The sequence below is a fragment of the Rhipicephalus sanguineus genome, chromosome 7 (genome assembly GCF_013339695.2).
Source record: "Rhipicephalus sanguineus isolate Rsan-2018 chromosome 7, BIME_Rsan_1.4, whole genome shotgun sequence".
In the NCBI taxonomy this organism is placed as follows: domain Eukaryota; kingdom Metazoa; phylum Arthropoda; class Arachnida; order Ixodida; family Ixodidae; genus Rhipicephalus; species Rhipicephalus sanguineus.
The window spans coordinates 125,619,559-125,633,708 of record NC_051182.1 but is presented as its reverse complement, the minus strand read 5'-3'; the positions used below and the strand labels follow the sequence as shown (position 1 = coordinate 125,633,708).

The following is a 14,150-nucleotide window of genomic DNA, read 5'->3' as shown; positions in this document are numbered from 1 at the left end:
GCATTTCTCTCTCTCTCCTCTTCTCATCTACGCGACACATTGTCGCAGCGAGGGCCAATCGGTGATAAGGCCTCCCGGGTTCGTGGCGTCCATGGCGGCCAGTGCGACCGCCACCATGTGCCCGCCCACACCCGACGCGGAGTGCGACCCGGTATTGCTAGATAAACTGGTGGTCGACCTCCAGGGACAGGAGGACCGCGAGAAGTCCGAAAGAGAAACCGCGCAGAAAGCGAGGCAGCTCGACATACAGCAGCAGCAGCAGCAGCAGCAGCAGCAGCAACGCAGTCAGCAAGAGGACCGCTCCAAACAATCACAGAAAGCGAGGTACAGCAAGCATTGTTGCTGGGCCAGTCGGTTGGCGCCAATGGGATACCATATTAGCGGAAAGAAAGAAAGAAAGAAGAACTCCAGAATGAACGAAAGAAGGGAATTTTTATGGGCTCCTTCTTTGTTTGATGCTACCTTAGTGAAAAACCAACATATAATGAAGGCAAGGAAGGTATAGGGCACGTTAATTGTACTGGTCGTAATTCTACTGTTTGTAAAGAAATTAAAGTGGACGAAAAGACAACTTGCCGCCGGCAGGGACCGAACCCGCTACCTTCGGATAACGCGCCCGATGCTCTACCAATTGAGCTACGGCGGCGGTCATCCTCTGGTACACATTATCGGTACATATTTATGGGTATATAAACCAGGGAGTGTTGGTCAGCGCCGCTCATAGCCATGACGGTGAGTGAGGAACACTCTTTTTGTTTTTTTTTGCCAGCAGGCGTCACGTAGCACGTAATCTTTTAACAAGCGGACAGCTGACCAATAAGCCCTCGCATACTGGTACCTGAAGGCACCAAGCCTGCCGGAACGAGACCCTTGCTATGAATGAACGAAGCGCAGTCCGCATTTTTCATTAAGGCCTCCAGAAAGAAGTAGTAGGAAGCATAATGCTCGGGCGCTAAACTTGAACTGACAGCGCGCAAACGGACGGGATGCAGAAAGGTAACACAACACAAGCGCTTGTGTTGCGTTACCTTTCTGCATCCCGTCCGTTTGCGCGCTGTCATTTTTTTTTCCTACAATGTATTACCAACTCGCCCAACTTTCAGTCTTGCTTCAGAAAAATGAAGCCTCCACATTTCGAATAAACGGTACAACTTTAGCGCCCGACCTTGCAACTACTTCTTTCTCAAGTCTTCATTTATTAAGGCGAACTGCCTTAAATGCCTCATCGAACGCGAAATTTGACCATCGGCGGCGTCGGCGTCCAGCGTCGGCGGCGGTTGCATCACGAGTGATGCAAAAAAAATCATCACGTGATGACGTCACCAAGTGACGTCATCTTGGCGTCAGAGATCGCAAAAATGTGTGACGTCATCATGGCATCACTAAGACACCATCATGAAGTTGCAACTCCGTGAGAGTTGATAGCGCTGTGCACGTGTGCTCCTTTTCTGTGTCCGTGTTGTTTGCGCTGCCTTTAATGATGAAGTCTTAACACGTCACGTCAGATGATGATGTCGCCACATGATATCGTCGTTTGGTCAAAGATGGGCTGATCCCACAGGCAGTGCATAACTAGGGGAAGTGCAAAAGCTTGCAATGCCTCCGGTCCTGGAGGCAGCACAGAACCACGTTAGGGGCAGAAAGCTTTCTGAGGAGGGAGGGGGGGGGGGGAATCAACACATCGGCTTAAAAGAAAAAGAAAAAAAATTACACCATTCCTCCGCTAAAGGGGACCATGAGGCGATGCGAAGCCGGAGCACTTGCACGATCGCGTTCCGTTGGCGTTCGTTGGGCATGCTACCGACCTCGCGTCGTGGAACGCGAAGAGGAACGCTACGCGCGTCTTGTCTTCCCTCTAGCCTGGCCGTTAATTCTCATAGGCTGAGCAGGGAACGTGGTCGACAGGCGTGCGAGAGGGGGGCAGCGTAGGAGAGGAGAGATAGGCGGAGGGTACGCGCATGCGCTGGCCCTCATCGCGGCGTTGCGCAGGAGAGAATTTCGGCATGCCTAGCCCGCGTCTCAGAGGAGTGGAAAGGGGGAGGGGAAGTGGAGAGGGAGAGTGGATAGGGGGAGGGGATAGAGAAAAGGGGAGAGGGAAAGTGGACAGGAGGAGTGGTGAGGGGGAGTGGAGAGGAGGTGTGTGGAGAGGATATGCGCATGCGCAGTAAGGGTGGTCACGCCGCACACCACCACCACCACCGGTTTGAACTCCGCTATAAGATGCTTCGCATCTAAAAGATGGCTTTCGCCTTTGAGTCGTCTTAGGCAGATGCTTAAGAGACCCCACCCCGTGAGCTCTTTGTTTGCGCTAGTATGTATCCCTTGAACCCAGGTACAGTCGCCGATGGAGCGAGAACCCGGTGGGCGCCCCGATTTTCATGGCCAAGAAGTTCGCCGAGAAGTTGCGCCGCAAGGAAGGCGCGACGCCGCCCGGGTCGGAGATCACGCAATCAACGTCGTCCGCTTTGCCCAGCAGCAGCAACCAGGCTCCACCCGTGCCGTCGACGCAGTCGCGCAAAAGCAGCACGTCGTCTCAGCGACGCTCGCAGAAGCACGCCGCGCCGGTGTCGAAGACGCCGCCATCGCAGTCTTCGAAGCAGCCGTCGGCGTCGGGACAGACCGCCGTCGAGCAGCAGCAGCCCCAAGCTCAGTCTCCATCGGCTACGAGCCGGGAGTCAACGCACACGTCCACTTCCAGCAAGAAGCGTGGGAAACGCAAGCGCAAGTCTCGGTCGCCTAAGGAGCGCGAGGGCTAAGCTAGCGAAGGAGAACCGACAGATCGAATGCGGCCAAAGTAAAAACAAAAAAGGAAACGTTATTTCCAGGAGAACTTGCGCGGCTAATCATTTCCGCGCTTTCCGTCTAATTAGATCAGGGGTCTCAAACACGCGGCCCGCGCACCTTTCGCTAGCGAATCGCATGTGGCTGCTTTCGTCCCATATTTTTCATGAGGCACACAACGTGCACTCATCCTGTGTCGACACATAAGCGTGAAACAGAATCTCTATATTTCAGAATCGGCGTTTAGGTTGAAGTCATTCTGAAGATCGATATCGATGTTTCTCGAGTCTTGAGGCCCTATCTTTATCGGAAATGACTAGGGCTCCGTGTTTTCGGATAAATTCGAAAAAAAAAACCCATATACACTCGCCGGCAAAACTTTTTGACAATTCGGATTTATTCGATAACCTCCGATTTTACAAAGACATTTTCGACGTTCAAAGGGTGTTGTCAAAGCTAAGAATCATCAATCGAAAAGAGCGCAACTCCATTAGCGGCAGCAACCTCGTAAAATATGCTTGCGTCTATCACAACAAGCTTTAAGGTTGTAATGCGATCAAACGTAGGTGTTTTGTATTCACGTATTCATGCTTCTATGTATATGTCTTTGTGCGTTCAGACCTTCCAGGGATCTAAAATACAATTAGTGTGTTCGCATGTTTCCATGTTCAGATATCCTTTCATCTAAGGTTTCGGAGTATCGAGATAGTGATAATAATAGGTTATTTATTTTTCGTCAAGAAGATAAGGGATGCTGGGAGAAAAAGCTGAGAAGCAGCTTGACTAGCTCCTGCTACCCCCAAAACTACACTTTAGCGAGTTTGCAGCAGTACAAATCAACAGCCTTATTAAGAAGGTAAGGTATTAACAAGGTAAAAAAATGAAAGGATCGAGGATTAGGATTATCAGCAAGAATCCAACGCAATTTCATTGGAAATGGGGTTAATAAGAACACATTGCAACAACTTATAATGCAAAATTAAACACTGAATTTCGGAAAATTGGATGCCTACGTGAAATAACCTCCGATAAACGTCGAATTTCCTCCCAAAAATAAACTCCGAAAAACACCTTCCGAATTTCAAGAAAAATAAACTCCGAAAACACGGAGCCTTAGAAATGACCCATCAATGAGGAGTGAGAAAGGACGTCTTCTTTTAAATGGCAAGTTGTCGGACATTTCACTGAGTCTCTCATTCTGTCCCCCGCTCCGACCGTCTTTACTGTCCCTGCACCAGCGCGACCAAATTTCGAAACTGCGGCCCGCTAGCTGAGGTGAGCTTGAGACCGGTGAATTATCTTGTAGTAACTTGTTCATAATGGGGCGGCTCACGTAATGCGCAGGGTGATCTCCTAGAACTACGGAATGGACACCAACGGATGTAGAGGCCAGGTAGCGCAGCTCAACCCGTCGAGCGTAACCCGTCCCGCCGCAGAAACTTATTCCTGCCACCCGTTTGGCTCCCCCCCCCCCCTCCCAAACTTAGTAATGGAGTGTGAAAAAAATTACACCATCTCCCGCTAAAGGGAACCACGTGTGGATGCGAAGCAGCGGGGAGATGGTTAGCTTGAGCAGGAGATGGTGTAATTTTTTTTTCTTGCGTTCTCGAGCCTGTGCCTTCCTCTGGCGTAGAATCAGCACTGTCTTCCAGTCTCCATACAGCTCCCGCCGCGTGGAACTGCCGGCGTCCGAGGTATTCGACTCCCGCAAAGTCGCAAGATTATGTGCGTCTGCCTCTCTGCAGTCCATGCCGTTGGTGTCGTCGTGAGATTCTTCAGCGAGGGAAGGAGAGCACGAGCGCCCCGCGTCTAGAGCCACAGAAGCAGAGGCGGCCATTGGCCGCTCGTGCCACGTCGAGACGCCGGAGGCGTCGCTGCTGCCTACTCGTCGCAGGAGAGAATGAGGCGCGCGAGAGGGGAAGTGGAGAGATGGAGAAGAGGAGGGGAAGTGGAAACGGGAGGGAGAGAGAGGGAGTGGAGAGGGTGAGTTGAGGAGGTGTGTGGAGAGGAGGTATGTGGTTAGGGTTCGCGCATGCGCAGTAAGGGTGGTCACGCCGCACACCGGATTGAACTCCGCTATAAGATGCTTCGCATCTAAAAGCACACTGATCACTGAAATACTAATCAGAAATCGCATGTACCTGGGGTCGCCAACTTTTTATGAAGCCGACACGGCGGCAGCCTCATGGCAAATAGGAGCGGGGGCTTCGCAGGCAAAGAGAAAAAAAAATTCGGCGAATCGACAAGTGTTCAAAACTGGAATAGAAGTTATGTTTATTTTCAGCACGCATGTCACAAGGTTGCAATTTATGAACATAGTTTATACAAGCAAAAAAAAAACTAAAGAAGAAATCTTTCAATGCGACTTTTGGCGCTGAATATTCTAAGCCAACTTGCAAATATGTGCATCAGGGTTGTTCACCGACAGACACAGAAAGTCGCGGAGGTGTTCATCGGTTACATGGGGAGGGCGAGGGAGGGGGGGGGTGTTCTGAAGTATTGCTGGGGGGCGCATAATATCGCCTCACGGGCCACATGCGGCCCGCGGGCCGCAGGTTGCAGACCCCTGGCGTATAGCATCAGTTGACCACCTACGCATACGCGGATACTACAGTAGATTACAACCTGTGAATAATTGACGCCGCCCCTTACGGGTTCGCCAAAGACCACGAAAACCGCCTTCGTCTTTTTCTTCACAGTCGATTATATACACTGGTCTTGAGCGTGCTTTTGCACTGCCTACGTGATCCGCCCACCTTGGAGCCAGCGGCGATCTCCTTCGATGACATCCTCATGAGGTCATGATAACGTCAACCTTTGACGATCAGTGACATGATAATGTCACATGGTGACGTCACCGCTCGCACATAGTAACGCGGTTTTTTCGCAAGACCTTACTAAAGATCTCGAAAATCTCGCAAGGTCTCGCACAAGCCTCGCGCACTGGAGTGCCAGCATACTTAAGGGTTTCGCCTTAATATAATAATATAAGCTCCACTCACAGAACATCGCAGCGCCGGCCCTTTAACTCTGTAAAGTAGTCATGCCAGCTGGTTTCCGTTCAAAGCGAAGATTTTAACAGCGAAGCTGTTTTTAGTCGAGGCTTCCCCGTCCGATGGCGTAGCGCTGATCATGTGGCAACGCAGTGTTGAGAAAGTGAGGCTCCCTGGGGAGGGGAGGGCTGCGCCGTGCCGAGAGTGGCGAGGGCGAAGCTTGACGGGTGAACCAATGAGAGGCGCGCCAGGAAGGGGGAGAGTGAGGCCTTGCGGAAAGAGTGAAGCAATGAGAGGAGCGTCAAGAGGGGCGAGAGTGAGGCTCAGCGGAGGAATCCAGCCGTTTTGCGAGAAGTAGGTCAGAGTGTGTCTCGGCGGAGCGTAAAGGAGGGTGTTGGTTCTTTGTGAGTTTGCACATTTATAATGGCCGAGACTGCTCCCGAAGAAGGGAAGACTTGAAAAACATAGAATGAATGAATGAATGAATGAATGAATGAATGAATGAATGAATGAATGAATGAATGAATGAATGAATGAATGAATGAATGAATGAATGAATGCGGCCTGCGGCCCGCTAGCTGAGGTGAGCTTGAGACCGCTGAATTACCTTGTAGTAACTTCTTCATAATGGGGAGGCTCACGTGTTTTTCGGATAATTAATGAATGAAAGCCTTTATTCTGGCAAAGGAATTCTCTCGGCAAAGGTGGAGGCCTCAGTCCAGGGTAGCTGCGGCCTTTGTCATATGGCGAGCACTGTCAATCAGCTTGAGCTGCTCTTCAGGCTTCGAGCAGGACAGCGCAGCCTCCCACTGCTCCGGTGTTGGCATGTTCTTTATTGGCACCACTTTTGAGTGTTGGCAGGCCTATGCAACGTGGTAAAGCGTTGGGTGTTCCCCTCATAGCGGGCATTTTAGCCAACCGGGGGGCGCACAGAAACGGGGGACCAGACTACACCAGACACAGTCACTAGACGCTATGGAGCAATTTTAGAACACCAAAGAGCCCTGAGGAGCATTTACCCTCCTCCCCACAAGCACCTCAGTAGAGAGCAGTCGGTTGCCTGGAGACAGCTGCAGACTAATACATATCCAAATCTGCGTCTACTTAGCAAAACCTATTCCACAAAAAAAAAAAAATAGAAGTACGATAGCCTGATGAAGGAGGGGCATCAGCTTCACTGTTTCGTCAGTGTTCGCGAAATGGAGCTGGCTGGACTTTTTTTTCATCTCTGCTACTGTAGATACCACGCACATTTGAAGATAAAGGCTAGCTGTTTCAAGCTGAAGTATTACTTTTGCCTAAGTTATGATGCCCTAGCCCTTCCGCGCCGCGGCGCTGCCGTGCCGGACCCGTGGGCTTTCTCCGCGGCGGAAGCCGCGTCAAACCGGCGAGCGTCTGCTACGCGCGTGATATTTTGGCCCATATTAGCTGAAGTTGCGGAAATTCGGGCAATATTTAATACTGCGTCACTGCAACATAACACAGCAGCGACTCATCACACAGAAAACGCGTTTGTTTGTGTGTTGTGAAACGGGGATTTTGTATATATTCTTTCAGCTGGTTTGTCACCGCGTTGCTCCACACTTCCGCGGCTGTTTGAGGAACGCATCCTGCGCGCACATCATCGTGAGAAAAGGCGCTTAACTTACTTTCGTCTGGAATGACGAACGAAAACTTGCTGCAGGAAAGAATAAACTGGAGATAACCAGGAGAACGGTAGCACATAATGCACGTATAGTAACTATCTCATGCATGCTAACACGTTTGCACCCTTCATGTCCTATCTTTTATTACGTGCATTCCATTTGTTTTACAAGGCTGCCTACGGCGCTCTGCTGTTTCAAGCCATTTCATGCGAAGCCGAATGTGTCAGTCGGCGTGGCCGCGGTACCAAAAGTAAAAAATTACTCGCGTCTCGTTCACGTGGTATACACGAAATTAGCATGGAGGGGCACGAATGTACGTATGCCCAACACGACCGATAGGTCATGGCATCATTAACTTGACATGCTTGTCAATTGCGTAACGACTAACAATAATGATATGGTGTGTGGCGCGCAAACCCGCTTTCTGTAACCAGAAATAATTATGACGATGTGTGGTCTGACGATTTGTTTCCGTCAGGTTATTAAAAAAACGTGGTGGTCACCTGTATCGATGTAAACATGTTAGACTTACCCATACATTTTGAAGAACTGACCGCATAGGTAAAATGTATGCGAAAAATTTACATGAAAAAAAAAAAAAAAACATTATGGGCCATCCAGCAAGCCCGCGAGGCGGCGAAGAGGCAAGACCTCGACGTCCCCACGTGGGAGGCCTAGGCCAACGAACCTAAATTGCTGGTTCATAATAAAGTTTATTCCTCCTCCTCCTCCTATGCATTCGCCTGAGATGACTCGAAAACGAAAGCCATTTTTTTGTCAGTCGATGCATTGATCCTCCCTCGCCCCTCTCCGAAAGCTTCCTTCTGTACATAACGTGCTTTCGGATTGCCGACGACCCAAGGAATTGCAAGTTTTCTGCACCTCACCTGCTTTTACATCATCCTCTGTGTACATTGCCGGCCCCCGATCACGGAGGCAATGCAAAGCGACCGTGTAATGTGATAGCGTCATCATATGATGTCACGTTGAATGACGTCATAGTAACGTCACAAGTTCTGTCGACGTCATCGCGTGATGATATTGTGCATTACTCGTGTTGGCTACGCGGGACGCTGACGGTCAATTTTCGTGTTTGATGAGGCATCTAAGGCTCTACCTTAAAAAAAAAACAAGACAAATCAAAGTAAATGAAACGATAACAGTGCATCATCGTGTATGCCTCACTTCACGTTACAAGCGATCGCCCGAAAACAAACGTGATTCTCAGTTCAGAGCAGCTGATTGCACGCGTCTGCGGGACAAAAGAGGCTTGCTTTACCTGTCTGGTCATCTCTTTATATTTATTCAAGAGGTGACAAGACTCGCTATTTAAGTACTCCGGAGCTTCAGCACGAAATTGTGGTGGACGCTATATTGAGGTCATCAGGAAAAAGCGGGAAATTGCGGTCGCGTGCCCTGTTAGCGCGCACTCAACTGCCGCGGAAACAATTGTATTTTATTATAACTACTCGTCCACATCTTTTTGTAAAGTCTCTGAACTGGGCGAACGCTAACCTCCGAGAACCGTGAAAACATCTGACGTTGAGAATAAGTTGTTTCAAACTGTTTTCATTTCGTATGGTGAAAACTTGAAGCAATGCACGCATCTCGCGCCAACGTTTCATACTGACGTCAGCGATCCAATGCAACGGGCGATTATATATATATATATATATATATATATATATATATATATATATATATATATATATATATATATATATATATATATATATATTACCGCCTGTTGCATTTTTATTTTTTCAGCCTAGGTACATAAGGGATCTCTGCATTTCAACAATTTTCTGAAGTGATTGAGATATTACACTTCTATTTGTCAATTCCTTACTGTATTTTCGTTCAGGCAGCTTGTACAGCAGGAATGCGGGCATTTGCAACTTTGTTTCATGATATCTGGATATTTGTAAAGCATTTTCTATATTACGCCTTTTATGCAAAATCTTGTGGAATAAAGTTAGTTTACCTGGCATTGCTTTTCTTTCAAATGTTTGCGCACGGTGAGCCTTGTTGTACACTAGCTCAGAAGCAAAAACATAAGCCAACAGCATTGCGAGGCCGTCTCTACTCTTTTTTTTTTTCTTTTTTTGTTTCACTTGCGTCTTCCCGGTGTGCTCCGTCCATAATAAAGAGCTAGTGGAGGATAATGAATTGTCGAATAAAGCGGTGTGCATAAGGCTAGCAAACCAGTGGCGACCATGAGTAAAACGCTCGTAGTGTGAAGCGGTCACTGCGCGCAAGTATTTCAGCTGACTGCGCGAGCAATTTACTTTTTTTTTTGTTACTCTTAATTCGTGCATGCGTTATGCGAGTAATGTTTTTTTTTTTTGTTTCATGCTTGTGCGTGTCCGTTTTGCGCGTTTTTACACATGCACTAACGTTCTCGATCTCTGTGACCGGAACTAGGCCACGCTGATGCCGCTTGACACAGGATTTTTTGCATCCTGTTGTTGCCCCAGCACTAACACAATACTTAAAGAGGATAAGCTCCATTCCGCAACGCATTATAAAAGTTAAGTAGGCTTCAAATGCCCTGTGTGGAAACGCGGCGCAAAAAACTACAGCGCGTAGCAGACGCCCCTCGCTTTCCGCGCGCTTCCCGAGCGCGGAAAGCCCACGGGTCCGGCGCAGCAGCGGCGCGGCGCGGGAGTTCACGGCAAAAGGCCCACGCGGGAGCCGGCGCTTTGGACACTCCCCCTATTCTAGGTCACTCTACCCTAATGTTGTGTTATCTCACTCTCGATGTACTAAGTTATGTTTATGACTGCGTGTTTTCGGAGTTAATTTCTTTTGAAATTCTCAGGGTTATTTTTCGGAGTTTATTTTCTGGCCTAAGCTCGGCATTTTTCAGAGGTTATTTTTTTTGGTAAATCCCCAATTCCCCGAAACTCTGAGTTTAATGTTACATCATTTCCAATACTCCAATATCCTAACTGAAACGATATCTGAAACTCTGAGTTTAATGTTACATCATTTCCAATACTCCAATATCCTAACTGAAACGATATCTGAAACGAAAACATCAGAACACACGACCCGTGTTTTAGTTGTCTGGGGGGTTTGAACGCACAAACATGTACACACAAGACAAAATACTCAACTGAATACAAAACACCTAAGTTTGTGCGTAATAGCTTTAAAGCTTGTTGTAATAGACGCAAGCGTACTTTACGAGGTCCATATATTCGATGTCGTCGGACACACACCAGTGCCGCCAGGGGACGGTATACACATAGGCTGACGTCTCTCGCTCCGTGTGAGACAAGCTCTTTGTTAAATGTGCGATACGTGCGGCCTACGAGATACTGCTGACGTGACGTAAAGTTTATATCGGCAAAACCGGGCGATGCATCGATGACAGCTTAGAACATGCCATTTCGATAAAGAACGGAACAAGGCCATATTGGCCATTAAAATCAGTCTATAGGATAAATCCAAATTGTCAAAAATTTTACAAGCCAGCGTTTATCGGATTTTTTTTTTTTCGAATTTATACCGAAAGCACGGAGCCCTACATATACGGGAGGCGCCAGACTACGCTTCGTGCGTTCTGATGTTCTCGTGTTCAGATATCATTTGATGGAAGATATCGGAGTATTGAGCACAATGCAGAATTAAACTCTGAATTTCAGAGAATTGGGGATTTACGAGAAATAAACTCCGGTGAACGTCGAATTTCCGCCAATATAAAAAGTAGGCTTCGAAGAACACCCTCCGCATTTCAAGAAAAATAAAATCCGAAAACACGTAACCCTGCGTATATGATTGGGGAGGGCCGCTGCCTCCCCCACCGTTCCCTCTCCCCCACAGTGCGGACGCCTATGGGGTGACGCACCAAACCGGAAACACTTGTAAAGGAGGCGTACAGAGGTTTGCTTTATTTAAAGAATTGAGCTCTTAATAAAATATACCTTTCCACTCAGTTATAGCCAAGTATCGTTACTTCGTACGCTGCGTAGTTCTGCGTAGAACGGAGTCGGCAACAATGAGGTAAATGAGGTAAAACGCAAAAGCATGTCGACCATGGCGTAGGCCATTCAGCGAACGTCCCTTCCGAATTTGCCCGCTTAGCGGGCGAATGGATGGATGGATGATATGAGTGGCCCCTTTGTAACAGCGAGGTGAACTGTGAGCTACGAACCTCAACTTTTAATGCTTGCTAACGTCTTGCCTGTCTGACTCGTCCTCCCTAAAAAAACAATAAATTCAAAGCTTAACCTTGTGCGGTTAGGCTACAGTAACTTCGGTTTTCGAGCAAATTTTAAGCTTTCTACCTGCTTATCCGCCATCGGCGATCATACAACCGTCTTTCACTGATCACTGAAGCCGGTCATTTTCACTGTTCCCCTGCTGTCCCTAAAACCCAGTGCTTCGCGTAGGCTCGTGGCCAAAGTTACACCCGGCTGGATATCATCAACTTCAATTAAAACTTGCCCCATCACGGTGGACACGCGTAGGACAGCGCCGTCTGGTGTTGTCGAAAGGGGAAAAGAAGCCAGCTAGCTCGGTGACGGCGTCCAATCAGAAGCGGGCAAAAAGGGGGGACAAGCGGCGTCCACTCAGAACAGGCGAAAGCTGCTCGATTAGCGAGGAAAAAAATGGCTGGCTCTCCCGTCATCGAGAGTATACATGGAAGCATGAAATGGCTACCGGCAAAACATATTGGTTGGAGGTGGTACTCAGTATCTTGTGCATGTTCGCAAAGCCACGCCTCACCAAACTACACCACACTACACTGTGTACTGGTCCATGTGGACGCCACTGTTTCATGCCACAGTGTGAGATAAATCTTAGATTTATCTAAGAGTGTTCCACACTCGCCGTCATGGCTACTGGCGGCGCTTACTGACGCTTCCACGTTTAAATGTACATATACGCCCTATAAAGTGGACGGGGGGATGGCCGCCGCGGCAGCTCAGTTGGTAGAGCATCGGACGCGTTATTCGAAGGTCGCCGGTTCGGCCCCTGCCCGCGGCAAGTTATCTTTTCGTCCACTTTGCTTTCTTCACATTTACCTAGCACTAACAACATCCCCTATACTTTCCTTGGCATTATTGTCTGTCAGTGCTCATTAATGTTGCGTATAACTAGGAAAAACGAGCCCTTAAAAATGAACACTTCTTTCCTTCATTCATAGCGAGGGTCTCGTGCTGGCAGACCTGATGCTTTCAGGTGGTATGCGAGGGATTATTGGTCAGCTGCCAGCTCGTAATAAGTTCACGTGCTACGTGACGCCAACAGGCAGAAAAAGAGTGTTCCACACTCGCCGTCATGGCTACTGGCGGCGCTGACTGACGCTCCACGTTTAAATGTACATATACACCCTATAAAGTGGACGGGGGGATGGCCGCCGCGGTAGCTCAGTTGGTAGAGCATCGGACGCGTTATTCGAAGGATCGCAGGTTCGGTCCCTGCCCGCGGCAAGCTATCTTTTCGTCCACTTTGCTTTCTTCACATTTACCTTACATTTACCTTACATTTACCAGTAATAACATCCCCTATACTTTCCTTGGCATTACTGTCTGTTAGTGCTCACTAATACAGACCAAGAAAGATACACAACACGCGCTTGGTTTCTGTTGTCTGCGCTGCTTTAGCCATAATGGAACCATACCAACTGGCCCAGTTGTCGACTTTGCTATAGAAGTTGCAGCTTCAGTGATAGTATGAACGGACAGCTCTCGGGAGCAATACCTTTTGTGATTTCTCTGGGCCGTAACTAGCGTATATAATGCAGCCCAGGGTTGGCAGCCGAAGACCCCGAAGACCGCTGTTTTAACTTTTAGCTGGTTGCCCGATTGTCTCGTTTCGTTCTCGCCACAATGCCCCGGATGATCTAGTATGAGTGCCCGGATGACCTCGTTTGAGATCCCGGATGTCTCCTTTTAAGTGTCCGTATAATTCTGTTCGAGTGCCCGGATAACGGTGCTGCCTTTTGGTCACATGAAGGCAGCCGCCAAGGGAAGCTAAAAAGATTTCACGGTTAAAGCTCCGCTTGCCATCCAAAGAATGCTATTGGCGTTAAAAGCGTTAGCATATAATCGTCATGTAGAGACGAACCCTGGGTCGACCTCTTCCGGGTTCTCCTCGACCGCTTGTTCTCCGTCGTGTTCGTTCTCCTCGTCGGACTCCGGACGGCCGTGGTCGAAGCTCCGCCACTCGGCGCCGCTGCTCTCGCCTCTCCTGAGCGTCGCCCTCCGACACCTTGTGTAGTACATTTCACGAGCAGCACCGAAGTGCGCGTGCGCGAAAAGAAAAAAGAAAAGAAAACAAACAAAAGAAAACATGAAATAAACCAGATCAAGTTGTACAAACAGAGATCCACGAAGTAAAATATATCTTAACAGAAAAAAAAAGAAAACAGTGAGAACGTGTATTCTCGTTTCGCTCTGACTACGTTGAAGAGCCCGTCACGTAACAACTGCCCTATAGTGACGGGGCGACTCTTACACACGCACTGTGGCGAAACCTAATAACAATGCAGCTGTTCTTAGGCCTGTGTGGTCGGCTCGTGATTTTTCACTCCATGAAAAAAAAAATAGCCTTTTACTCTTTTCGGTAAATAACCGTGTTTAAATGTACACGTTAACTATATTTAGAGATCATTATACTACTTTCGGAGTGTCTTGGGAGGCCAGACTCTCCAAAATATTCTTAGTGACTGTGTTTAAAGAGAGTTTTATATGTGACAAGTCTGGAGTCGCCAAAAGCA

General features: G+C 48.4%; 1 protein-coding gene across 4 annotated transcripts in view; it reads right to left on the bottom strand.

Moving 5' to 3' along the window:
- Positions 1-14,150, bottom strand: part of LOC119399838 (BAI1-associated protein 3) — a 501,956-nt gene that overhangs the window by 356,746 nt on the left and 131,060 nt on the right. For all 4 annotated transcript variants that reach the window (XM_049417861.1, XM_049417862.1, XM_049417863.1 and 1 more), the window contains exon 2: positions 13,499-13,642. In XM_049417861.1, the coding sequence (XP_049273818.1) occupies positions 13,499-13,642 (144 nt within the window). The remainder of the gene's footprint in view (positions 1-13,498; positions 13,643-14,150) is intronic.